Here is a 25,042-nt window from a genome sequence, read left to right on the forward strand (position 1 = left end):
TTGGTAAAATATAGTTGTTGTCCCTATGAACTCGAGAGTGACTGATGGGTGATGTTCAAGAAAAACATGCAAGCTGGACCAATTACTCTACCTCATACACTATTCATGGTCAACGAAATTAATGAAAATTCCAAGTAATTAATGTAAAATAATATGGCTTCCAGGTACCTTCAAACAAAGTAAATATCAATAGTATATCAAAAATGAACATATATTAGAGGTGTTACGTGGACCATAGTGCACAATATAAGTATTGATTCTCTACAAAATCAACAAATAGAGGTCAAAGTATATGTGGGAGTTTTTCTTTTTTAATTATATACTCCATCTGTCCCATTTTATCTGTTCTACTTACTATTCATTGGTCAAATCAACTCTTTCTTCTTTGTTTATTTTCTTTATTATTTTAGACTTATTTTTAAATTTGATTTTTTTGTGTTTTATAGTACTTTTAATGTAGTTTCTAAATATATAAATTTTGTATATTAATACTAAACTTAATATTATGAAAAATTGAATTAAAAATAACTTCAGTCAAGCCTCGTTAACCGAACCCGACACATAAAATGGGGACGAGGGAGTATAATTTTGTACCTTCAGTTCACAAATTATATGCATGTAAATAAATTGAAGGTACATAATATATTAATTATAATAGACACATAATTTATTAAAAGGTATATAATTTGCTAACTGCATGTACATAAAGATGTCAAAACAAGCTGGGTCGGGCTTAAGCCCGCTAGACCGACAGGACTGGCCAAAAAGCACGTTCTTTGGCGGGCTTAGGTTTTGCTGGCCCTCAGGCTAGGTGGCCCCCACCACCCGACCTTTTTTTTTCGTTGTTCTTAAGTTGTTAGTTTGTAGCTTTGTTAAGTTTTACTGTACTCTATAAAAATAATTACAATACCTTATTACATAATAACTAATTTAAATTTTAAATTAAAACATTAAACAATATTTTTAAAGTTCATCTATATATATATATGGCAAAACTTGTGTGAGACCGTCTCACCATGAGAGGTGTCACAAATGTAACACTTATATGCACAAATGTCATACTTATATGCTCAAATGTAACACTAATCAGGAATAAAATTTTTGTTACTTATAAGGGTAAATGTAATACTTTTAATGGAAAATACAATACTTTTACATTTCGATTTAAAAGTATTACTTTTTTCCTCAAAAGTATTATATTTGCCCTTATAAGTAAGGGGCACTTGTCAACATTACTTATTNGGAGTAGAATTTGAGTGGTAGCAGTATTTTCATTAGTGGAAAATAAAAGTTTTCCCTGGATTCAAACTCTTGTCCTACATTCGGTGTAACTCTCATATTAGGCTAGTAGGACTTGATCATGTGCCTTAATATACAATTTACTATCCAGAAATCAACTGAGTTGTCTGTGCGACAATTCCAAAAGAGTATGCAGTCCGATAAACCAATATATTTTCTTCTCCTTGAATGCAACATCCCAAAAATTTCAGAAGATATATCTTACCAATTTTATTTGAGATCTAGGTTGCTTATACATGGTGATAAAAAATTTATAAATAAGTATATACAATATATGCATGAAGTGTTATGATTCTTGTATCTCACCAATTTTCCTATGTTTTTTTAATTCCAATTATGGTTGATTTCCAACAAAACATATATTATCTCCTCCTCTTCAACAACCTTACAAGCGCATTTGGTAGACTGGTAATTGACTAAAACGTTAATTAGTTCAATCACCTGTTGCTAGTCCTTAGATGAATTATATTATATTGAATGACCTGTTGCTAGTCCTTAGATGACAAAGAGTCAGAGACCAAAGACTTTGTGGTGAATAATTTGGTAAAATATAGTTGTTGTCCCTATGAACTCGAGAGTGACTGATGGGTGATGTTCAAGAAAAACATGCAAGCTGGACCAATTACTCTACCTCATACACTATTCATGGTCAACGAAATTAATGAAAATTCCAAGTAATTAATGTAAAATAATATGGCTTCCAGGTACCTTCAAACAAAGTAAATATCAATAGTATATCAAAAATGAACATATATTAGAGGTGTTACGTGGACCATAGTGCACAATATAAGTATTGATTCTCTACAAAATCAACAAATAGAGGTCAAAGTATATGTGGGAGTTTTTCTTTTTTAATTATATACTCCATCTGTCCCATTTTATCTGTTCTACTTACTATTCATTGGTCAAATCAACTCTTTCTTCTTTGTTTATTTTCTTTATTATTTTAGACTTATTTTTAAATTTGATTTTTTTGTGTTTTATAGTACTTTTAATGTAGTTTCTAAATATATAAATTTTGTATATTAATACTAAACTTAATATTATGAAAAATTGAATTAAAAATAACTTCAGTCAAGCCTCGTTAACCGAACCCGACACATAAAATGGGGACGAGGGAGTATAATTTTGTACCTTCAGTTCACAAATTATATGCATGTAAATAAATTGAAGGTACATAATATATTAATTATAATAGACACATAATTTATTAAAAGGTATATAATTTGCTAACTGCATGTACATAAAGATGTCAAAACAAGCTGGGTCGGGCTTAAGCCCGCTAGACCGACAGGACTGGCCAAAAAGCACGTTCTTTGGCGGGCTTAGGTTTTGCTGGCCCTCAGGCTAGGTGGCCCCCACCACCCGACCTTTTTTTTTCGTTGTTCTTAAGTTGTTAGTTTGTAGCTTTGTTAAGTTTTACTGTACTCTATAAAAATAATTACAATACCTTATTACATAATAACTAATTTAAATTTTAAATTAAAACATTAAACAATATTTTTAAAGTTCATCTATATATATATATGGCAAAACTTGTGTGAGACCGTCTCACCATGAGAGGTGTCACAAATGTAACACTTATATGCACAAATGTCATACTTATATGCTCAAATGTAACACTAATCAGGAATAAAATTTTTGTTACTTATAAGGGTAAATGTAATACTTTTAATGGAAAATACAATACTTTTACATTTCGATTTAAAAGTATTACTTTTTTCCTCAAAAGTATTATATTTGCCCTTATAAGTAAGGGGCACTTGTCAACATTACTTATTATGAAAAATGTATTACTTTTTCTCTTATAAGTAACAAAAATTGTATTCTTGATTAGTGTTATATTTGAGCATATAAGTATGACATTTGCATGGTGATTTGACCCGACCCGACCCGTCTCACACAAGTGTGACCAATATAATATATATATATATACTATAGTATATATATATATATATAAAAAATTGTAATTTATGCCCCTCCATAATATGTCAAGTATCAATGTCATCCATGAATTATTAGGTACGGGAAGGGCAATATGTGTACCGTTTTGAAAATTGAGGGGCAACATTTATACTACGGGAGGACAATATATGTACTTTTAAAAATTGAGAGACACATTTACACAATTAATAATTCAGGGGTGACATTAATAACTACCATATTATGGAGGGGCATAAATTACAATTATATATATATATATATATATATATATATATATATATAGGCGGCCTGCCGGCCTGTCAAATCTAAACAAAGATACCGAATGAATTAAAAAAAAAAAAAGCAATAGTAGACTAATTCTTTGATTATACTAAAAAAAATGAATACAAAGAAAGAAATTCCAGCAGATTGAAGCAAACATAAGAATTGAAGAAGAAGAAGAAAAGCTAGCTAGCAGATTAGGAAGCTTTTCTCAATGAGAACTCTTCTACTTTTAATAGCGCTCTCATTTTCAGTTCATAAGATGTCAGTTGCAAGAGATACCATTAGCTCCACTCAATTCCTCAAATATGGTGACACCATTGTTTCTTCTGGTGGAATCTTTGAGATGGGTTTTTTTAGCCCTACCAATTCTTCTCACAATATCTATGTTGGCATATGGTTCAAGCAAATGTCTATTCGCATTGTAGTTTGGGTTGCCAACAGAGATACTCCCCTCACTAATACATCATCAGTAGCCTTGCAGATCAACAGTCCAGGCCGGCTAGCTCTAGTTGATGGCAACGGTTCTGAAATCTGGCGTACTAACAACACTTCCGGGTCAGTTGAGAACACTGTTGCAAAATTACTGGATTCTGGGAATCTGGTGGTGATGGATGCAAATGCTGATGAGAATTTTCTGTGGCAAAGTTTTGACCATCCTACAGATACTCTATTGCAAGGCACGAGTCTTGGAAAGAATTTTGTTACTGGTCTAGAGAGTAGTCTGTCAGCATGGAACACAGAAACTGATCCAAGTTCAGGGCAATATAGGATGACCCTTGATCCTACAGGGTTTCCACAAGTTGTGTTCTGGAAGGGTAGAAACAAAATGTATCGATCCGGTCCATGGAACGGTTTGAACTGGAGAGATTTGGAAAAATGGGGTCTGTTTGTTCAAGTTTCTGTAAACATTAACACAACTGAGGTTATGTCAAGGGAGTTTTTTAATACCTCAAAATTAATCAGGTTCGTCCTCACAACCACAGGGACTTTACAATTGGATATAGGGGAAAATGGGACAGGTAAATGGAACAGTCTCCCTCTTGTACCAATAGATGGTTGTGACAAATATAGAATATGTGGGCCCTATGGGAATTGTGACAGTAATAAAAACCCTGTTTGTGGATGCCTGGATAAATTTGTGCCTAGAGATCCAGTAGTGTGGGGAAGTTCAGATTTTTCAGGGGGGTGTGTTCGAAGGACATCTCTGAATTCATCCTCAGATGGATTCAAGAGATACTCCGGTCTTAAATTGCCAGATACAAATGTTTCAACATTCCATAAGAATATGACCCTTCAAGAGTGCAATCNATATATATATATATATATATATGAAAAATTGTAATTTATGCCCCTCCATAATATGTCAAGTATCAATGTCATCCATGAATTATTAGGTACGGGAAGGGCAATATGTGTACCGTTTTGAAAATTGAGGGGCAACATTTATACTACGGGAGGACAATATATGTACTTTTAAAAATTGAGAGACACATTTACACAATTAATAATTCAGGGGTGACATTAATAACTACCATATTATGGAGGGGCATAAATTACAATTATATATATATATATATATATATATATATATATATATAGGCGGCCTGCCGGCCTGTCAAATCTAAACAAAGATACCGAATGAATTAAAAAAAAAAAAAGCAATAGTAGACTAATTCTTTGATTATACTAAAAAAAATGAATACAAAGAAAGAAATTCCAGCAGATTGAAGCAAACATAAGAATTGAAGAAGAAGAAGAAAAGCTAGCTAGCAGATTAGGAAGCTTTTCTCAATGAGAACTCTTCTACTTTTAATAGCGCTCTCATTTTCAGTTCATAAGATGTCAGTTGCAAGAGATACCATTAGCTCCACTCAATTCCTCAAATATGGTGACACCATTGTTTCTTCTGGTGGAATCTTTGAGATGGGTTTTTTTAGCCCTACCAATTCTTCTCACAATATCTATGTTGGCATATGGTTCAAGCAAATGTCTATTCGCATTGTAGTTTGGGTTGCCAACAGAGATACTCCCCTCACTAATACATCATCAGTAGCCTTGCAGATCAACAGTCCAGGCCGGCTAGCTCTAGTTGATGGCAACGGTTCTGAAATCTGGCGTACTAACAACACTTCCGGGTCAGTTGAGAACACTGTTGCAAAATTACTGGATTCTGGGAATCTGGTGGTGATGGATGCAAATGCTGATGAGAATTTTCTGTGGCAAAGTTTTGACCATCCTACAGATACTCTATTGCAAGGCACGAGTCTTGGAAAGAATTTTGTTACTGGTCTAGAGAGTAGTCTGTCAGCATGGAACACAGAAACTGATCCAAGTTCAGGGCAATATAGGATGACCCTTGATCCTACAGGGTTTCCACAAGTTGTGTTCTGGAAGGGTAGAAACAAAATGTATCGATCCGGTCCATGGAACGGTTTGAACTGGAGAGATTTGGAAAAATGGGGTCTGTTTGTTCAAGTTTCTGTAAACATTAACACAACTGAGGTTATGTCAAGGGAGTTTTTTAATACCTCAAAATTAATCAGGTTCGTCCTCACAACCACAGGGACTTTACAATTGGATATAGGGGAAAATGGGACAGGTAAATGGAACAGTCTCCCTCTTGTACCAATAGATGGTTGTGACAAATATAGAATATGTGGGCCCTATGGGAATTGTGACAGTAATAAAAACCCTGTTTGTGGATGCCTGGATAAATTTGTGCCTAGAGATCCAGTAGTGTGGGGAAGTTCAGATTTTTCAGGGGGGTGTGTTCGAAGGACATCTCTGAATTCATCCTCAGATGGATTCAAGAGATACTCCGGTCTTAAATTGCCAGATACAAATGTTTCAACATTCCATAAGAATATGACCCTTCAAGAGTGCAATCATGCTTGCTTCAACAATTTGTCTTGCATGGCTTATTCAACTCTAATTATAAGCAACGGAGAAAATGGGTGCTTGCTTTGGTTTGATGATTTGATCGACATTAGAGTGGTAGTCATACCTGAGGACGGGCAAGATCTTTACATAAGGATGGCTTCTTTTGATTCAGGTAACAATTTATTATATTATATATGGATATTCAGCTAAACTAATATCATGCGTCCCCTTTTCATTCACTCTCTCTCTCTCTTTTTGGTAGATTATCCATCAAGATCAAAGGGCAAGAAATTTAAAATTATAAAATTGAGTTTATTAGCATTGGGTGGAATTCTGGTGCTGAGCTTCACCTCGACTCTGATCATAATATTGTATCGACGAAAAAAGAAGAAGATCCATTTAAATTTGAAATGGGAAGAAGTTCAAACATTATTTGAAGTATTGACAATCACTAGAGCTACTAATAACTTTTTACTAGAAAACAAGATTGGAGAGGGAGGATATGGACCTGTTTACAAGGTAATTTATATAATATTATTATACAAAATTATATTCATCACTTTCTATAGCCTAAATATTCCATTTACAGGGTGTTCTAGATGATGGAAAGGAAATAGCTGTAAAGCGACTTTCGAAGACATCTAAACAAGGGCTTGGAGAATTTAAAAATGAAGTCAATTCTATTGCCAAACTTCAACATAGGAATCTTGTGAAGCTTCTAGGATGGTGCATTCAAGGAGATGAAAAGATGTTGATCTATGAATATATGCCAAACAAAAGCCTTGACTCATATATATTTGGTATATGATATTCCCATCTAAGTTTTAATAAAGTCTATTTATACATTTGGTCACTTCATCAATGTTGAAAATTTGTGAGCATCGTATATTAGTGATTTTAGAACAGTAGTGGTAACACAAAAGCCCTGTTTGGTAAATGACTGTTGGCTGATCGGGTTAGAAGGTATAACTAGTTGATAACATTAGCTAATTGTAGAAAAGTGTTTGGTAAATTAGCTGTAGTTGTTTGGTATAATTTCTTTTCTCAAAAAGCTAATTGAAAAAGTTGTTTTGAACAACTTTTTGAATTTTAGCATTTTTGTAACAAAGCAACTTTTTGAATTTTAGCATTTTGGAGTTACAAAAAGTTGATTAATCAAACACTTATATTGTTTTTTTTTAACCAAGTCAAATTAGCTAATAGTGGTCAAATAAGCCAAAATTGATTGATTGACTAACTATTTTACCAAGCAGGGCCAAAGGCTTTTAATGCAGTTCGGGAATTCTCTAATCTACAGTGCAGTTCTCGTATTAAGAGAAAAGTCTAATTCACTATGAGCACAATTTAAAGTACAAAGGTTGGAGACACTTTTACACAATAAACTCAATCTTCATATTGTAACATACACCTTTCGTACTACTCCTAAATGAACTTAGAACAGTATAGGTATCTCGTATGCTTTTCTCTCAATACACAGAACACCCAAGACAATATATGAGGAAATATATGAGCAGTTGGAATATATCCTTGAGGTGTTGGAATATTAGTCTCATTTTATCTAGGATTCATTCTTTGTTTCCTTCTTTGACTATTCTTCACATTCATTGTGACGGGGGATAGACCCAAGGGTCGGGGTCTAATGCTCGGAAGCAGAAAGTAGCCGACCTAAATCAGCAGGAGGCAAGGGCAGACGCAAGATAAGGTTAAAAGAAGGGTTAGCCAGAGCGAAGGGCAAGCCGATTGATCAAGAGTCGGTTGGCAGGTGGAAGTGAGTGAATGGAAAAGATTACATGAGGAAAGCAAGGTGGTTAGTCGACGACCGGGCATCGATCGGTTAATGGCTGGTTGGCGATGCAAATTAGGATGTTTCTTTGCAATTAAGTGAGAACCTCAAGAACACAACAAGACTCGATCTACGAGAGTCAAGCGAAGGAGCCAAGTTCTGGTCTCCTTCGAGATTGAGTCATAGGGAAAGACGAACGGAGGGAGTGGCATGAAGAAGAATACAAGGCCAAAGAAGTCGAAGTAGAAGCGGCCGGACTCGGTCGGCGGCATGACCGAGTCTCGATAGGAGGTACACACGGACCAACCAACGATGAGTCGGTAAGAGTTAGACTGATCAAGCGGTCGGAGTCACGGAGAGCTGGAATGAAGCAGAATAAGAAGTTTCCTAAGAAGGCGAGAATCAAGCGCGGATCCTTTGGGTGTAATAAGGAAGTAGGCCAAAGTAGTTTAGGAAGCGCTTCCAAATGTAATAAGGAAAGAAATCTCAAGCATTAATGGTAGTTTAGGGTTTCCAAAGGAGAATTAACCCCTCCTCATTTGTATAAATAGAGGTGTAGAACCTTGAAAAAGGTTAAGCAATTCATAATACAAGAGAGCCTAAACGCTGCTCAAATTTTGTTCAAGCACTTAAACAAATTTTTGGTTGTGTTGGCCTGCCGATCCACTATCCGTGATTGATAAAACTAACATTAGCGCCGTCTGTGGGGATCGATACAAGATGTAGTGTGGATCTAACTAACTGAGAATGGTGAAGATAAGTTAGGGATGGCAACCCCAGTGGTCGAAGAGGGCCGAGCTGCGGAGGTACCTCCACCCCCTCTGCCACCTACGTAGGCTGTGCCAGGTATCGTAGATGTGATAAATCGTGGCGGAATTGTATGAGTGAGAGTTGGTCGCCCGAGGGATGAAAGTTCCAGTGGGAGGTGCGGTTCCGGTCCCATTTCAAGGGCCCTAAAGGCGCTAGGCGCAGCAATCCCGGTCTATTCGACCGGAGGAACCTGAAAGGTCAGCAGCTTCTCGTTGACCTCCGGCCCAATCAAGGTCCGGGTCAAAGGATGCACGTCGGTCTGCCTTGGATAGGCTAGGCAATCGGGGTAAACCAGGTGCTAGAAACCCTGATGTGCGCGGATCATGCAGAGAAAACACTTCGAATGAGTCTAGAAATAGGCGCGAGCGGAGGTATGGTGAGGTTCAAAGACAAGTGGAAGAGCTCTCCGTTCATGAGAGTAGCGGAGAATCGCCAGCTGGTCGTGGACGAGTGCCAGTTGAGGTTGCTGCGTTGGCTAAAGAGCTCCAAGATTTGAAAGACAAGGTGGAGGGAAAAAAGACTGGTACTTGGACCTTTTTAAAGTCTTACCCTTTTTCTCACGAGATAATGACTTAATAGACTTCGTAAAAATTGAAGTTGCCTGAGAATTTGATCTACGACGGGATGAGCGATCCTAAAGAGCACCTGATAAGCTTCCAGGCTCAGATGCAGATACTCGGAGCAGAAGAGCCTTTGATGTGCAAGGTCTTCCTTACCACGCTAACCGGAGCATCTCAAAGGTGGTGCATGGGCTTACCTGACCATTCGGTGAGCAACTTTGAGGAATTGGCAGAGCTCTTTCTGACTAACTATGTTGCTAACCTGTGACCCAAGAAGAATTTCATGTACCTCCTACGCCAATGCAATCAAAAGAGCCAATCAGCATGCTGATATAGAGGATGCGGTCAAGCAGAAAAGAATATAGGAAGGATCGTCTCGACCCAAGAAGCCCCATGTTGAGGAACCTCGAGCGAGAAGGTTCGATAAGAGTTGGCTGGGCCGACCAAAAGCCTGCCGGAACCTTGAAAAATCGAGTGTCCCGCCGTTTCGCCAGCAACCACCAGTGATTCAAGAGGTCCAGACTTTGCCTCCACCGCCCGAGTTGCGACTGGAAGATCAGCCTGAGACGTTGGGCCAAGGGTCGGGAATCGGCAAATATTGTCGATTACATCGTTCGACCACTCACTCAACCAAGGAGTGTGTATTCGTGAAGTAGGAAATGGAGACGATTATACAAATGAGTGCGCCGCCCTCTTCCAACCAATGGCGTACGCACTTGCCGTGACAGCATGGAAACCCGAACCAATCTGAGGAGGGTAACCACAATAAAGGAAAACAATCTGTCTTAGAGGAAGAAGATGTCAACTAGAAGCACAAGAATGTGATTCATATGATCATAGGAAGGCCAGAGGAAGGAGACTCGACTAGGTCGAGAAAAGCTTGGGCTCGACAACTTTATGTCGGAGCAGTGTATAGGCGGGAGATCAGCATAAAAAAGGTATGTCGTGAACCCATTACTTTTACAGATGAAGACCTACCCTTGGGGGCCGGTCCTCATCGAGATGCTTTAGTTATAGCTATGGACATAGCCAACACATTTGTCCGACAGGTGCTGGTGGGTACGGGTAGTAGTGTCAATGTCTTGTACTTAGACACCTTCAATAAGCTGGGATTGGTAAGAGATGCCTTAAAACCTGTTAAGACCCCTCTGGCGGGACTCACGGGTGACTCAATAGAGCCGGAAGGCTTATCCGGCTCTATAAGGCTATTAGTTGAGTTAGGCACATATCCTAATGTCAAGGCTATGGAGATGGAGTTTATAGTCGTCCAGCTGGAATGCTCCCATAACGTGATCTTGGGGAGGGTGCGTCTAGAAGATTTGGGGGCTCTCATCTCCTTGCAACATATGTGCATGAAGTTCCGAATGCCGAGTGGGGTCGGAGTTTTGCGGTGTGATCAGAAGGTCCCACACGATTGTTACTTGCAATCATGTCGCGAAATGGGAAAGCCAGATCTCCGAGTTCACACTATCACTAAGAAGGAGGATGTGAAGGAGTGAATACTAGAACGACCTGAGCCGGCTGTTGAGTTGGAGGAGGTAGAAATTGATCCAACCCACCCTGAAAGACGAGAGAGGATTAGAAAAGGTCTGCCCGAGGCCGTTAAAGAGTCGATTGTGCAAGTTTTGAGGAAATACAGGGCTATCTTTGCGTGGGGACCCGAGGATATGCCAGGAGTGGACCGATATATAATTCCTCATCGATTGGCTGTGGATCCAACTTACAAGCTAGTCGTCCAAAAGAAGAGACACCCCTCAACTGACCGAAAAGAATTCGTAAAGAAGGAGATCGACGCTCTATTGGCTACTAGGCACATTCGAGAGGTCAAATATCCTAAGTGGTTAGCAAATGTGGTGCTGGTCCCAAAACCACCAGCTTGGAGAATGTGTGTCGACTACACCGATTTAAACAAAGCCTGCCCCAAAGACCTGTTCCCTTTTCCTAGAATCGATCAGATGGTAGACGAAACGGTCGGGTGTGCTTTGTTGAGCTTCACGGATGCCTTTCGAGGCTATCATCAAATTTTTATGCACGCGGCTGATGAGTAAAAGACCGCTTTTGTGACCCCGGATGGGGTGTACTGTTACCGAGTTATGCCGTTTGGACTAAAAAATTCTGGTGCGACCTATACTAGAATGGTGTCTCGATTGTTTAAAGACCTCTTGGGAAAATCTATGGCAGCATATGTGGATGACATGTTGGTAAAGATTTTGAGGGAAGATAGCCATGCGGATGACCATGCTTCTAGCTTCCGAGTTATAGAAGAATATAATTTGAGATTGAACGCCAAGAAGTGTGCTTTTACGGTCCAGGGGGAATTTCTATATTATATGGTCACTCGGTGAGGGATTGAGCCAAACCTTGAAAAAGTTAGGTCCTTTATTGATATGCAACCACCTAAGACCATTAAAGAATTGCAATGTCTGACAGGACTATCGGCAGCCTTGAGCCCGTTCCTCTCGAAGTCAGTCGATTGATCTCTTCCTTTCTTTGATGCCTTGAAAGCTATGTTATGTTAATTAGTAGAGCCCTAAAGGTCGCTGAAGTTCGTTATTCACTGCTTGAAAAAGTGGTATATGTGTTAGTGATCTCTGCCAAAAAGCTGCCTCTCTACTTTCAGGCTCATCTCATTCGAGTGCTGACAGATCAACCCTTGACAGGGGTACTCAGAAACCCGACCTCATCCGGTCGACTGCTCAAATGGGCCATAGAGCTGACTCAATGCGACATTGAATATCAGCCTCGACCAGCTATCAAGGCTCAAGTGCTGGCCGACATCATAGTCGAATGCACGACCCAAGAATCAAAATATTACTCTTCAAATGTTCCCGAGTCTGAGGGCTGGTAGGAAATGCACGCTAATGGAGTTTCGAGTCAAAGACACCATGGAGGGGGAGTGATGTTAACTACTCCAGAGGGTTTCAGATTGTTTTACGCTTTGGAATATCAGTTTAGAACCTCCAATAATGAAACTTAGTATGAAGTTGTCCTCGGAGGATTGCGATTAGCTAAAGCTCTAGGAGTCGAGAAGCTCCACATTCGAACCGACTCAAAACTTGTGGTCGGATAGCTAAAAGGGTCTTACGAGAAGCTTTACATTCTTTTTTAATGTCCTAATCCTTAAGGTGTTGGGAATATGAGTCTCATTTTGTTTGGGATTCATTCTTTGTTTCCTTCTTTGACTATTATTCATATTCCTTGTATCCTAATAAAATTGAAATAATGATTTTGTTAATAATTTTGGACAACACAGTTTTTTTTGGGCTAACAAGTATCAAATTGGATTTTGAATATTTTCCTTTATAGCATTATTTTAACAAAAAAAAAAAAACAGGTGCTTGGAATTGAGAGTAACTTTCTTGGATGATTTTATATTTTCTTTTTAAATAGAAATGTAAGTAATTTGTATAAAAATCTTTTTGCAGATATTCAAAGGAGATTAATTCTTGATTGGCCAAAACTCTTTAACATTATCAACGGAATTGCTAGAGGACTTTTGTATTTGCACCAAGATTCTCGACTGAAAATTATTCATAGAGATCTCAAAGCTAGCAACATTTTGTTGGATATTGACATGAATCCAAAAATATCAGACTTTGGCTTGGCAAGGAGCATTGGATTAAAGGAGACGGGGGCAAACACAAATCGAATTGTTGGAACGATGTAAGATTTCAATTTGTTTTGCATTAATTAGTTTGCATTTTGATCATCGAACATGACAAATTAAAATTTCAAAAACAGTGGTTATATGTCTCCGGAGTATGCAGGACATGGGATCTTTTCTATTAAATCAGATGTGTTCAGTTTTGGTGTATTGGTATTAGAAATTGTGAGTGGAAAAAGAAATAGGGGATTTTCTCATCATCAAGATCATTATGAGAACCTTCTTAGCCATGTACGTCTCATTTTAAAGCATATTTATTTATTCATTAACATTTGAAATGTAGTCTAGATATACTAATTCATCTTTATAATAGGCATGGAAGCTTTATAGAGATGGTAAATCAATTCAACTTGTGGAAGAACATCTAGATGAACCACATCATTTGCTTCAAGTTCTAAGATCAATCCAAGTTGGGTTGTTATGTGTTCAACACTGCCCTGAAGATAGGCCAAGCATGTCTTCCATTGTTCATATGTTAGCTAATGATGTCCAATTACCCATTCCTAAAGAGCCAGGTTTCTTCACTGAGAAAAGGGTAATTGAGCCTAGTTCTTATCCAGACGAAGAAAAATCATATTCCATAAATGAAGTCACCATCTCAGATTTCGGTCCTCGTTAAAAATAACACTTTAATAATTGAATTATTACTTTAATTTACCTCGGGATTGTATTTGATACTAAATATTTGTTTATAATGGCATAATATATAGGATTGCCCAACCTAATACTCTTCTAGCATATAATGGCAATGATGATTGTTAATAAAGTGAATGTTTCAAAAGATTTACGAAAGTATATTATTTACCCCACTATGTTGTTAAAGTTTTATGGAATAAAGTAGTTGTTCATCTTTTAGTTTAGTACTTGTGATAAGTTGTTAGAGTTTGAACTAGGGTCTGTTATAGCAAGATCTAGTTCACTTCTCAGCTATTAAAGATTGAAGACTGAATTAGCTGGGTAGATTGTTCAAAGTGTTGCAGCCGCTGAGAGTTTTACGAGATTCATCTATTTAAAGGTTATCTCATTCTCCTTGAAGATTGATCAAGAAATTTACAGAGATAGACGATACACTTTGAGATTGATACAAAGCTAAAGAGATGACTTGATTACTTCATTGACCTAACAAGAAATCAACATCAAGTCAATTTCTTCGAGTTCTTATTGATCACAGGCGAAAAATCCCTTTGGAATTGACGGGACTCATCAAGCTGCAATTGAAGATTTTTTCTCTTTTTTTTTAATAGTTTGAAAGATGAATTGCACCACTGTTACAAGTTTATTTGAGGATTTATTTGACAAAAAAAAAAAAACAAAAAAACAAGATTTGGTTCAATTTCCAACTGTACTATAATGTCACATGAGATGCTGATAGTAGTGTCACTAGTGTGAACTCTTTAACTCATATTGGGGTGATCGAATTCTTTATTGGTCAAACTTTACATATGTCTGGCATTGAAATTTCGAACTTAATAATCCATCTTCAACCAATTCAATATTTAGTCACTGTAGGATAGCAAATTGGTAGAGAAAAAAAGCAGTCACTGTAGGCCAAATTGCCAAATTGGTAGAGAAAAACAACCACAGAGAGAAAATTGAATTTATCTCAAGTTTGAAACTGTAAGACGATAGGAATCATAGGATATAGCGACTTCAATTCATGCATTGAACTAGCACAATGCTTAGGTTAAAAGATAGGTAATAATGATTTTATATGGAAATTATGAACAGGGAAAAAGAACGTCAAAGTGGTTTAATTTGATGCTAGAAGTTTTCCCTATGAAATTCGTAAAAACAAATACAAACTTGGGGTAAATATAAATAGAAATAACCTAACTCAATTGTATAGGTACTCTTTTTAACGAGGACTGAATGATGAGATGGTGACTTCATTTATGGAACATGATATTTCAACGCCTAAAGAAGACTTCGTCTCATCATTTACCTTTGTTTTTGTGAAGAAACCAGGCTCTTTAGCAATGGGTAACTCAACATTGTTAGCTAACATATGAACTATGGAAGACGTGCCTGGCCTATCTTCAGGGTAGTGTTGAACACATAATAGGCCGACATGGATTGATCTTAGAACTTGTGGCAAATCACATGGTGCAACTAGATGCTCGTCTACAAGTTCAATCAATCTTCTATCTCTATAAAGTTTCCATGCCTATAGTAAATATGAATTAGTACATCAAGACTTTAATTCAAACTTAATGAATAAATAAATATGCATAAAATTGAGACATACATGGCCAAGAAGGTTCTCATAGTGATCTTGATGATGAGAAAAATCCCTATTTCTTTTTCCGCTCACAATTTCTAGTATCAAAACACCGAAGCTAAACACATCTGATTTAATGGAAAAGACCCCATGTCCAGCGTACTCCGGTGACATATAACCACTGTATTTTGAAATGTTAATCTATTATGTTCAATGATCAAAAAGCAAACAAATGAATGCAAAGTGATCAGATCAGAACTGAAACCTTACAGTGTTCCAGCAACTCGGTTTGTATTTGCTCCTGTCTCGTTTAATCCAATGCTCCTTGCCAAGCCAAAGTCGGATATTTTTGGGTTCATGTCAATATCCAACAAAATATTGCTAGCTTTGAGATCTCTATGAATAATTTTTAGTCGAGAATCTTGGTGCAAATACAAAAGCCCTCTTGCAACTCCATTGATAATGTTGAAGCGTTTTGACCAATCAAATAATGCTCTTTTTTTAATATCTGCCAAAGATTTTTATACAATTTACTTACGTACGTTCCTTTATTTTTTATTTTTTATTTTTTCTTTCAATTCCAAGAACACATTTCTTGGTTAAAAGAATGCTATCAAGGAAAATATTTAAAATCCAAATTGAAATTGATGAAGTGATCAAATAATGTAATAATAGAGTTGATCAAAATTAGGATAGGAATGTCGTACCAAATATATAGGAGTCAAGACTTTTGTTTGGCATATATTCATAGATCAACATCTTTTCATCTCCTTGAATGCACCATCCGAGAAGCTTCACCAGATTTCTATGTTGAAGCTTGGCAATAGAATTGACTTCATTTTTAAATTCTCCAAGCCCTTGTTTAGATGTCTTTGAAAGCCGTTTCACCGCTATTTCCTTTCTGTCATCTAGTACTCCCTGCAAATGAAATTTTTTAGATTGAAGTGATCAATATAATTTTGGATAAAAATAGGAATAGTATTGCTACCTTGTAAACAGGTCCATATCCTCCCTCTCCAATCTTATTATTAAGTGAAAAGTTATTTGTAGCCTTTGTTATTGTTGATACTTCAAATAATATTTGATCTTCTTCCCATTTTAGCTTTAAATTGATCTCCTTCTTTTTTCGTTTGTACAATATAATGACCACAGTCAGGGTCAAGCTCAGCACCAGAATACCAACCAATACTGATGAAGTCAATTTTATTATTTTTGATTTCTTGCCCTTTGAGCTTGAAGGATAATCTACACCCAAAAAAAAAAAAACATAACAAAAAGGGAATGCATTCAATTATCAATGTCATGGAAATTAATCAAATTATGGTCGCTTTGAATTAGTGGCAACAAAATTATTACCTAAATCAGAGGAAGCCATTCTTATGTAAAGATCTTGCCCTTGCTCAGGTAGAACTCTGATGTCAATCAAATCACTAAACCAAAGCAAGCAACCATTTTGTCCATTGCTTATATCTAAACTTGAGTAAGCCATACAAGAGCAATTCTTCAAGCAAACTTGCTCACACTCTTGAAGATTCATACTGGTATTGAACCATGTAAACTCAGTATCTGGCAATTTAATACCAGAATATTTCAAGAATCCATTTGAGGTTACATTTTGACACTTCAAGGGTGTCCTCCGGACACACCCTCCTGAAAAATCTGACTTTCCCCATGCCACTTTATCTCTAGGCAAAAACTTATCATCCAAGCATCCACAAACAGGGAAATTATCATAGTTACAACTCCCATAAGCCCCACATGATCCATATGTGTCACAAACATCAGTTGGTGCATTTCTCAGTGTTTTCCACTCCTCTGTTTCATCTGCCCATTTATACAGAAGTATACTCCCAGTGCTTGTGAGGACCATCCTGACCAAATCTGAGCTATTATGAACCTTAAAACTGGTGGAAACCTCGTTCGTGTTAATGATTACAGACGTGTCGATAACATAGCTCTTTTTTTGTATTCCATGTGTTCCACCCCAACGCAAACCGTTCCATGATCCTGATCGATACACTTTGTTTCCGCCTTTTCTCATGATGGATTGTGGGTATCCTTTAGGCTCAATGTGGAGCTCATATTCCCCTTTTTCTGGATTGTTTTCTGCTTTCCAGGCTGATAGTGGAACCTCGAGACCAGTAACGAAATTCTTTCCGAGTTTCATCCCTGGCAATTGAGTATCTGTAGGATGATCAAAACTTTGCCACAGCAAATTCTCTGGGCTCTCATCATTTGCATTATCAGTCACCACCAGATTCCCTGAATCCAATAATTTTGCAACCGGATTTGGGACTTGTCTGGAAGTGTTAGTATGCCATATAGTAGCATTATTGTTGCCATCAACTAGAGCTAGCCAGCCTGGATTGATGATTTTCAAGACCACTGATGAGGTATTAGTGAGGGGAGTGTCTCTATTGGCAACCCAAACTACAGTGCGATTGGGTATTTGGTTGTACCATATGCCAACATAGCGATTCTGTGAATTGGTAGGGCTGAAAAACCCCATCTCAAAGCTTCCACCGGATGAAATGATGGTTTCGCCATCTTTGAGGGATTGAGTGGATGTGATTGTATCCCTTGCATAGGAAATATTATGAAAGGAAAACAACAAGAGGGAGAACAGAAATTTCAGGAAAAAAGCTCTCATCATTATGACATAAAATGTTTGCTGTTTACATTTTTTTTTTGGTTTCCTTTTCTTGAAGAAAGTCTATTGCTTATAGATTTGGATCGAGGCTAATTAGTCAAGCATACACACAGACTATTCAAAGACAATGAAATCAAAGAAATTGAGGTAATTAAAATAGCATGTTTAATCGTTGTGGGTTAGGTTCATATCCTATTTAGTGGAAAATGAAAGCTTTCCCTGGATTCAAACTCTTGTCCCACATTAGAATTCTATCTGTGTGTTCTTTTTGCCTTTTTTTTTTTTTTTTGAAGACGCTTTTTGCCTTCTTTTATCATGATTTTATTGACTTTTTTTGGATTATCGTAATCATAATTCTTCATCTTCATCTTCCATTCATTTTCCTCTTCTTCTGTCTGTGTTCTCATCCGCTTTTTTGAGTGATCCAATCATAATTCTTCATTTTCCTCTTCTTCGACGTTGTTTTGAGCGAAATAACTTATTTTAAAAAATAGGGAAATAATTGCTAATCAGCCGCGCGACTAGGCTAAATAGGCACGGTTTTTGCAACACTATAATTTATATAATTAATTCTGATCAATTTTTTTTTTGTCACCTCTTTTTCCTTTTTTTTTTTTTTTTTGAAAAACAGAATTTATTAATTAAGCCGGACCCATCTGGGAGTTGAAAAGCCCCTCCAATCATACAAAAAAAAAAGCCGGCAAATAACCGTGCGAAAAATACAACTAAGGCGAAAATGCAAAATACAACCAAGCCCAATAGTCGCTAAGGCATATACAACCCGGTTGGCCTTCCGAAAGATATGAGTGATTGATACAAACCATGAGTCGACCGGTTGACAAATATGATTAATTATAGGGTCACACTTGTGTGAGACCGTCTCACGGATCCTTATTCGTGAGACGGATCGGTCGGGTCAAAGCACCATGCAAATGTCATACTTATATGCGCAAATGTCATACTTATATGCTCAAATATAACACTAATCAAGAATACAATTTTTGTTACTTATAATAGAAAAAGTAATACATTTTTCATAATAAGTAATGTTGACAAGTGCTCCTTACTTATAAAGGCAAATATAATACTTTTGAGTAAAAATGTAATACTTTTAAATCAAAATGTAAAAGTATTGTATATTCCTTTAAAAATATTATATTTACCCTTATAAGTAACAAAAAATTTATTCTGAATTAGTATTACATTTGAGCATATAAGTGTTGGAAAAATAGCACTAAAATGGCATTTTAAGTGGCCATTTTGTGGTATAAATATATGTAGGATCCACATCGGATTTGGGTCGGGTCAAAGTGGATTCGGATTCTTCGTAGTGAGACGAAGAGATTGATATATTATACGCTCAAAATGGATAATGGGTGAATGAGAAATTGGTTCTCAAAGTAGACCCATTTGAGATGGAATTTTAAGTGATGAAAAGCTTATTAGCTTTGTCCCACATTGGTTGGGAATGAAGATTTGCCCCACTATAAATACAAGAGCCTTTTTAAGGCTAATTGACTTGTATGGCATAGAGGCTCTCTCTTGCGCGTAGGGGAGTGGAAATCAAATCCCAAAATGAGTTCGAAAAGGCTTGAACTTGTGTGCGCCGGCACCTGCGGGCACGAAAAAGTGGCGGGCTGACCTACCGAAAGGAAGTTCGATGTCTCGAAGCTTGCACTTCTCGATGGTTCACAGTCTGAACCATGTCTTGATATTACGGAATTAATTTGATTAATTCCAACCATTTTTTTTTTAGAGTTATTTCATGAATAACGGGACTTGGTAGTGGGTGTAAATGTTGGTTCTGCTAGTGGGAGGAGGTTACAAATGGATTATCAATGCCATAATTAATGCTATGATCCATTTCCTCCACTATATATTCGTTGTGAGGAGCAGGTTTGGAACACACCAAGAACACACTGCAATACACTGCTTTCTCCTCAAAACTCTGCTCACATTTCCTTCTAGCCACCTGCGTTGAACCCACGTTCCTAGTTCGCCGGATCCAAGTTCGTGTGCTCGAGCGATTGGATCGTAGTACGTTTTATCTTGGGAAACCTAGACCGCAACGCTCCAGTACCCCGGGAGGCGGTAAATAAGGTTTTAAGGAGAGTGGCAACACGACTCGTGCTTCCAACCACCCGAGATCGTCCGGATTTCATCCTCAACCGTAGTTCAGGTTTTCAACCTTTTGTAGGTTGTGATATTTCCTGTAATATTATCCTTCGTGGATAATTTTCTGTTTGTATTTCCAATCATATAAGAAATACCAAATCTCCAAAGCATAAACCTCAAACATTTCATTCAAGAAACAGAAAAAAGGGGTGTCAAAATGAGAGATCTTTTCTGCATTTTTCTTCTCCTTCTTCTTGCTTTCCCATGCAAGGGACACACTCACTCCCACTCAATTCCTCAAAGATGGAGACACCATAGTTTCATCTAGTGGGAGCTTTGAGAGGGGTTTCTCAGCATCCCTGCGGGTTCCATAAACCGATACGTCGGTATATGGTACAAACAACTCCCTGTTCAAACAGTGGTGTGGATTGCCAACAGAGAAACAGCCCTAGCTAACACAACCTCGGCTGTCTTGAAGATCGTCGAGCCGGGGGCAGTTAGTCCTCATTGATGGCAAGAATGACACTATATGGTCCACTAATTCATCAAGAACAGCTCAGAATCCTATTGCAGAGCTCTTGGATTCAGGGAATCTTGTGGTGAGAGATGCAGAGGATGAAAACCCGGAGAATTTCCTGTGGCAGAGCTTTGATTACCCCACAGATACCTTTCTTCCAGGGATGAAGCTTGGGAAAAATTTAGACACAGGCAAGGAGGTATATATCAGTGCAAGGAAAAGTGAAAATGACCCATCTTCTGGCAATTCACATTCGCTTTTGACCCAACAGGGTACCCACAAGGCGTAATCAAGAACGGCCAGGAAAAGACTTATATAACAGGGCCCTGGAATGGTCTACGCTGGAGTGGAATCCCAGCAATATCACCTGCAAATACTGGTTACAAATACCAAGCCCACATAAATCCCAGGGAATTTTATTTCCAATACGAAATCGTCAACAACTCGTACTGGGCAAGGTTTGTTCTATCCAATTCCGGGATTTCCAATGCTTTGCCTGGATGAACGAGACCCAAACTTGGGACAGTTCATCAAAGCCCCAATGGATATTTGCGACAGCTACGATAAATGCGGCGCAAATGCGTTCTGTAACGTGGCTAATTCCCAGTGTGTGGGTGTTTGGAGAATTTTGTGAATAATACTCGAGGGGGGTGGGATTACTGGTCCGACGGTTGCCATAGGAGGGGTACCTCTGAAATGCAAGAATGGAACAGATGGGTTCAACAAGTATTCTGGGATGAAATTGCCAGACACTACACATTCTTGGTTAACACGACTATGAGCTTAAAGAGTGTGAGCAAAAGTGTCTGAAGAATTGCTCCTGCACCGCTTATTCGAGTTTAGATATAAATGGAGGAAGTGGTTGTCTGCTTTGGTTTAACGACTTGATTGATATGCGATTGCTGTCTCAGAACGGACAAGACATTTACATCAGACTCGATTCTTCTGAGATACCAGGTAAGATTAATTTATCGAATACATACAATTTTCTATGTTTTTGTTGGATATATAAAGGTTGAAGGTGATGACTAAAATTTTTATGATATACTACAGAGCCAGTTACGGAGGAATATCATGCCAACTCCAAGGGCAAGAAAGTAAAAATCATTGTAGGTTGTTTGTCACTGCTAACTACAATGATCTTGCTAGGTTTGTATGTTGGTTTGTACATCTACAAAAAGAATAAAAGAAAATGATGAAGATGAAAGAATGGTTAGAACTACCGATGTTTGACTATCTATAATATCAAGGGCTACAAATAGCTTTTCTGAAAATAACAAGCTCGGAGAGGGTGGATTTGGAGCTGTTTACAAGGTATGTATAAGAAATCTCATTATTTCCAAAACTTTTGTATGTTCAATTCATAACATATATATAAAAATGTTATTTTACTTCAAATTTTTAGGGTGTTTTGGATGATGAACAAGAAATTGCGGTGAAGCGGCTCTCAAAGACTTCCACGCAAGGTATAGAAGAGTTCAAGAATGAAGTCATTTGTATTGCCAAGCTTCAACATCGGAATCTAGTAAAGCTTCTAGGGTGTTGTATACAAGGAGAAGAAAAGCTGTTGATCTACGAATACATGGCAAATAAGAGCCTGGATACCTTCATATTTGGTTTGCCTCTCTACTCTCCCTTACAATAATTACTTCATTATGTATTTTGTGAAACCTTAGTTGATTAAGAACCTTTTGATAGATGAAGCAAAGAGCAAATTGCTTGATTGGCCAAAGCGTCATTTCATTATTAATGGAATTGCACGAGGATTAATGTATCTCCACCAAGATTCTCGATTAAGGGTCATTCATCGAGATCTTAAAGCTAGTAACATTTTGCTGGATCACAATATGAATCCCAAGATTTCAGACTTTGGATTGGCAAGAAGTGTTGGAGGTGATGCAACAGAAGCAAATGCAAGCCGTATTATGGGGACACAGTAAGTACCTTAATTATATTGTGTCATTTATGTTGGAGCATTATCCATTTTTTTTAACTCTGTTAATACAATATCTTCTTTTGATGCAGTGGATACATATCCCCAGAATATGCCGTTAATGGAATATTTTCAATAAAATCAGATACATTTAGCTTTGGAGTTTTATCATTGGAGATTGTGACTGGAAAAAGAAACAGAGGATTTTCTGATCCAGACGACTGTCTCAACCTTATCGGTCATGTAAGTCTAATAAACTACTTGTGTGTGTATATATATATAATTTCTTTTTATGGTGAATAACTTTTATTACTTCTTGTTGATCTAATAAATTAATTTTTTTAGGCATGGAAGTTGTATAAAGAAAACAGGGCGTTGGAACTAATTGATGTACATCTAGCTTCATCATGCGAATTATCCAAGTTCAAAGGTGTATACATATTGGACTGTTATGTGTGCAGCAACGTCCAGATGATAGACCAACCATGTCTTCTGTGGTAACAATGTTGTCCAATGATAATAGCTTACCTGAAGCTAAACAGCCAGGATTTTTCATAGAACAGAAAGTGAACGAAAGTGATTACTCTTCAAGTACTCAAGGAACGAATTCAAGAAATGAATGCAGCTTCAGTGTCTTGAATCCTCGGTAGAGCGCAAGCAATAAAATCCTAATTTCCCCTTTAAGTTGTTAAAAGAAGTCTTATTGAGCTTTTTTTTTTTTTTTTTTTTTTTTTTTGAGTTCTACTGACTCGGTTACAATGTAGTATCTGTTCATAGCTACTTTCTCAACCTACTGAAGCACAAAGAGTCAACAGATGCCTCTTATTGAGTTTTTATTTCCTTAATACGTTATTGAAATGATTGATATTTTATATAAGGAAGTGTTCTACTGTTGTATAAGGTAAGTTAGGAAGCATTGGATAGTTGTCTTACTAGGTGTTGATTTATTATTGATTTTATAGGTGTTTTTTTTTTCTTTTACTTTCATCCAATCAATATAAATCATTTTGAAAATGTATATATGATCTTTTGTAAAGCATTGGTTAAGCCTTTGCAGGTTTTTCACTTTGGACTTCGATGTACTCATGTAATACTTTTCTATGAATTTATAAAAAGTATTATATTTTAACTATAAATATTACAATTCAATTTTTTTAATACTATTCTATTACAAGATAGTATCGTTCAATATACTTTCTTCATCTATCGTAACCCAAAGAGTCTAGATCTGATGGTGTAAATAGTACTCTCGAGTATACGGATCTGAATGAAAATTATAATATAGTAGCTCGAGTAGTTAAGTCCGAGGGTCGGAGGATCCCGAGTTTATAAGTACTCTAGAGAGTGAATAGTCAAAAAGTCTCTTCTACAGGCATTTAGCGTGATATTTATAAGAGTTTGGAGAAGACACATGTCGGAAAGTCGGCATGTGCGACACGCGTTCTTCATGCATTCGGTGGTCTCGAAGGCTAAGGAACAACGTCCACGTGTGATGGAATATCTAATTGACCAATAGTTATCGTCAACGGTTTGAACGTTATTATCTATATTTGTCTCTCAGTACTTATGATATGGGATCAGGGAACCCTACCCGAGTAGTCAGGTCAGGGTCGAGTGAAAGTTGTATTTTTAGTGGTTAAATTAGTGAGTGTCGTCCTCTGGGAATAGCTAGGAAGGATTCGAGTAGCAAGGGGCTAAACACAACATCATAAAGTGTTTGAAAGCTAACCAAATTAATAGTTTTTTTTGCATGAGATAATTGTAAGACAAACAATTGATTATAGTACTAAACAATGATAAAGAATAGGATTTAAATCAAATAACCATGTACAAATGCTTCTTTAATGCTCTAAGGTTCTAGGCTAAACAATGTTCAACAATGAAGTGAGGGAATCACGTCAATGCCAATGCCACTCCCGTGGACATTGGCTACCACCAAAGTTCTAATCCAATTCTCATAGCAATTAGACTAGGTGAGGTATTTAATCAAGCACCTTGAATGCATAATCCCTTTTGATGTAGTGTGTAGGGTGATATGAAAATGTGTATAATGTCGTTCCACTGGAGATAATTGGGACTATGACGCGTAATCAAGCGGTTGCCTATATTCTAGTCACCAAGGCATTGGAATCTATAAGGATCCAAGCAAATCATTTTGGAAAGAGGATTTAACAACTAAGATAGTTTTGGTAATTTTGGATATAAGGGAAAACAGTATTAAATCTAGGAGATATATCAATGGAAAAAGATGAGTTAAATTAGGGGTACTACTCTATTGATGCTTTAACATTTATGTTTGGGGGAAAAACATTTCATCTAGGTTCTTGAGGCTAGCACAAAGAAATCCAAGTCTCAACAAGGATTAGAACAAGGGTTGCCCCATTTGCATGGTGTATCAACTCAAA

General features: G+C 37.3%; 2 protein-coding genes and 1 pseudogene across 3 annotated transcripts; 2 read left to right on the plus strand and 1 right to left on the minus strand.

Annotated features, from left to right (window-relative positions):
• The first annotated feature begins 3,766 nt into the window (after positions 1-3,766).
• On the plus strand, positions 3,767-13,823 carry LOC116027607 (G-type lectin S-receptor-like serine/threonine-protein kinase At4g27290). Its single transcript, XM_031269312.1, has 7 exons — positions 3,767-4,748; positions 5,339-6,559; positions 6,707-6,906; positions 6,977-7,187; positions 12,966-13,203; positions 13,282-13,435; positions 13,518-13,823. The coding sequence occupies exons 1-7, from the start codon at positions 3,767-3,769 to the stop codon at positions 13,821-13,823; spliced, it is 3,312 nt and encodes a 1,103-aa protein (XP_031125172.1).
• A 1,102-nt stretch (positions 13,824-14,925) lies between these two features.
• Positions 14,926-18,104, minus strand: LOC116027190 (G-type lectin S-receptor-like serine/threonine-protein kinase At4g27290). Of its 2 annotated transcripts, XM_031268659.1 has the most exons (6): positions 16,779-18,104; positions 16,411-16,667; positions 16,130-16,340; positions 15,693-15,930; positions 15,450-15,603; positions 14,926-15,368 (listed from the first exon to the last, which is right to left on the minus strand). In XM_031268659.1, exons 1-6 carry the CDS (start codon positions 18,073-18,075, stop codon positions 15,060-15,062), a joined length of 2,466 nt encoding a protein of 821 aa, XP_031124519.1. In that variant the 5' UTR covers positions 18,076-18,104; the 3' UTR covers positions 14,926-15,059. The 2 variants fall into 2 exon arrangements, with proteins under 2 accessions (XP_031124519.1, XP_031124520.1); XM_031268660.1 differs by lacking the exon at positions 14,926-15,368 and having other exon boundaries at positions 15,499-15,603; positions 15,688-15,930.
• Positions 18,105-18,199: 95 nt separating this feature from the next.
• LOC116027608 lies at positions 18,200-23,769 on the plus strand (annotated as a pseudogene).
• Positions 23,770-25,042: the final 1,273 nt, after the last annotated feature.

This window comes from Ipomoea triloba, chromosome 8 (genome assembly GCF_003576645.1).
Source record: "Ipomoea triloba cultivar NCNSP0323 chromosome 8, ASM357664v1".
Taxonomy (NCBI): Eukaryota; Viridiplantae; Streptophyta; class Magnoliopsida; order Solanales; family Convolvulaceae; genus Ipomoea; species Ipomoea triloba.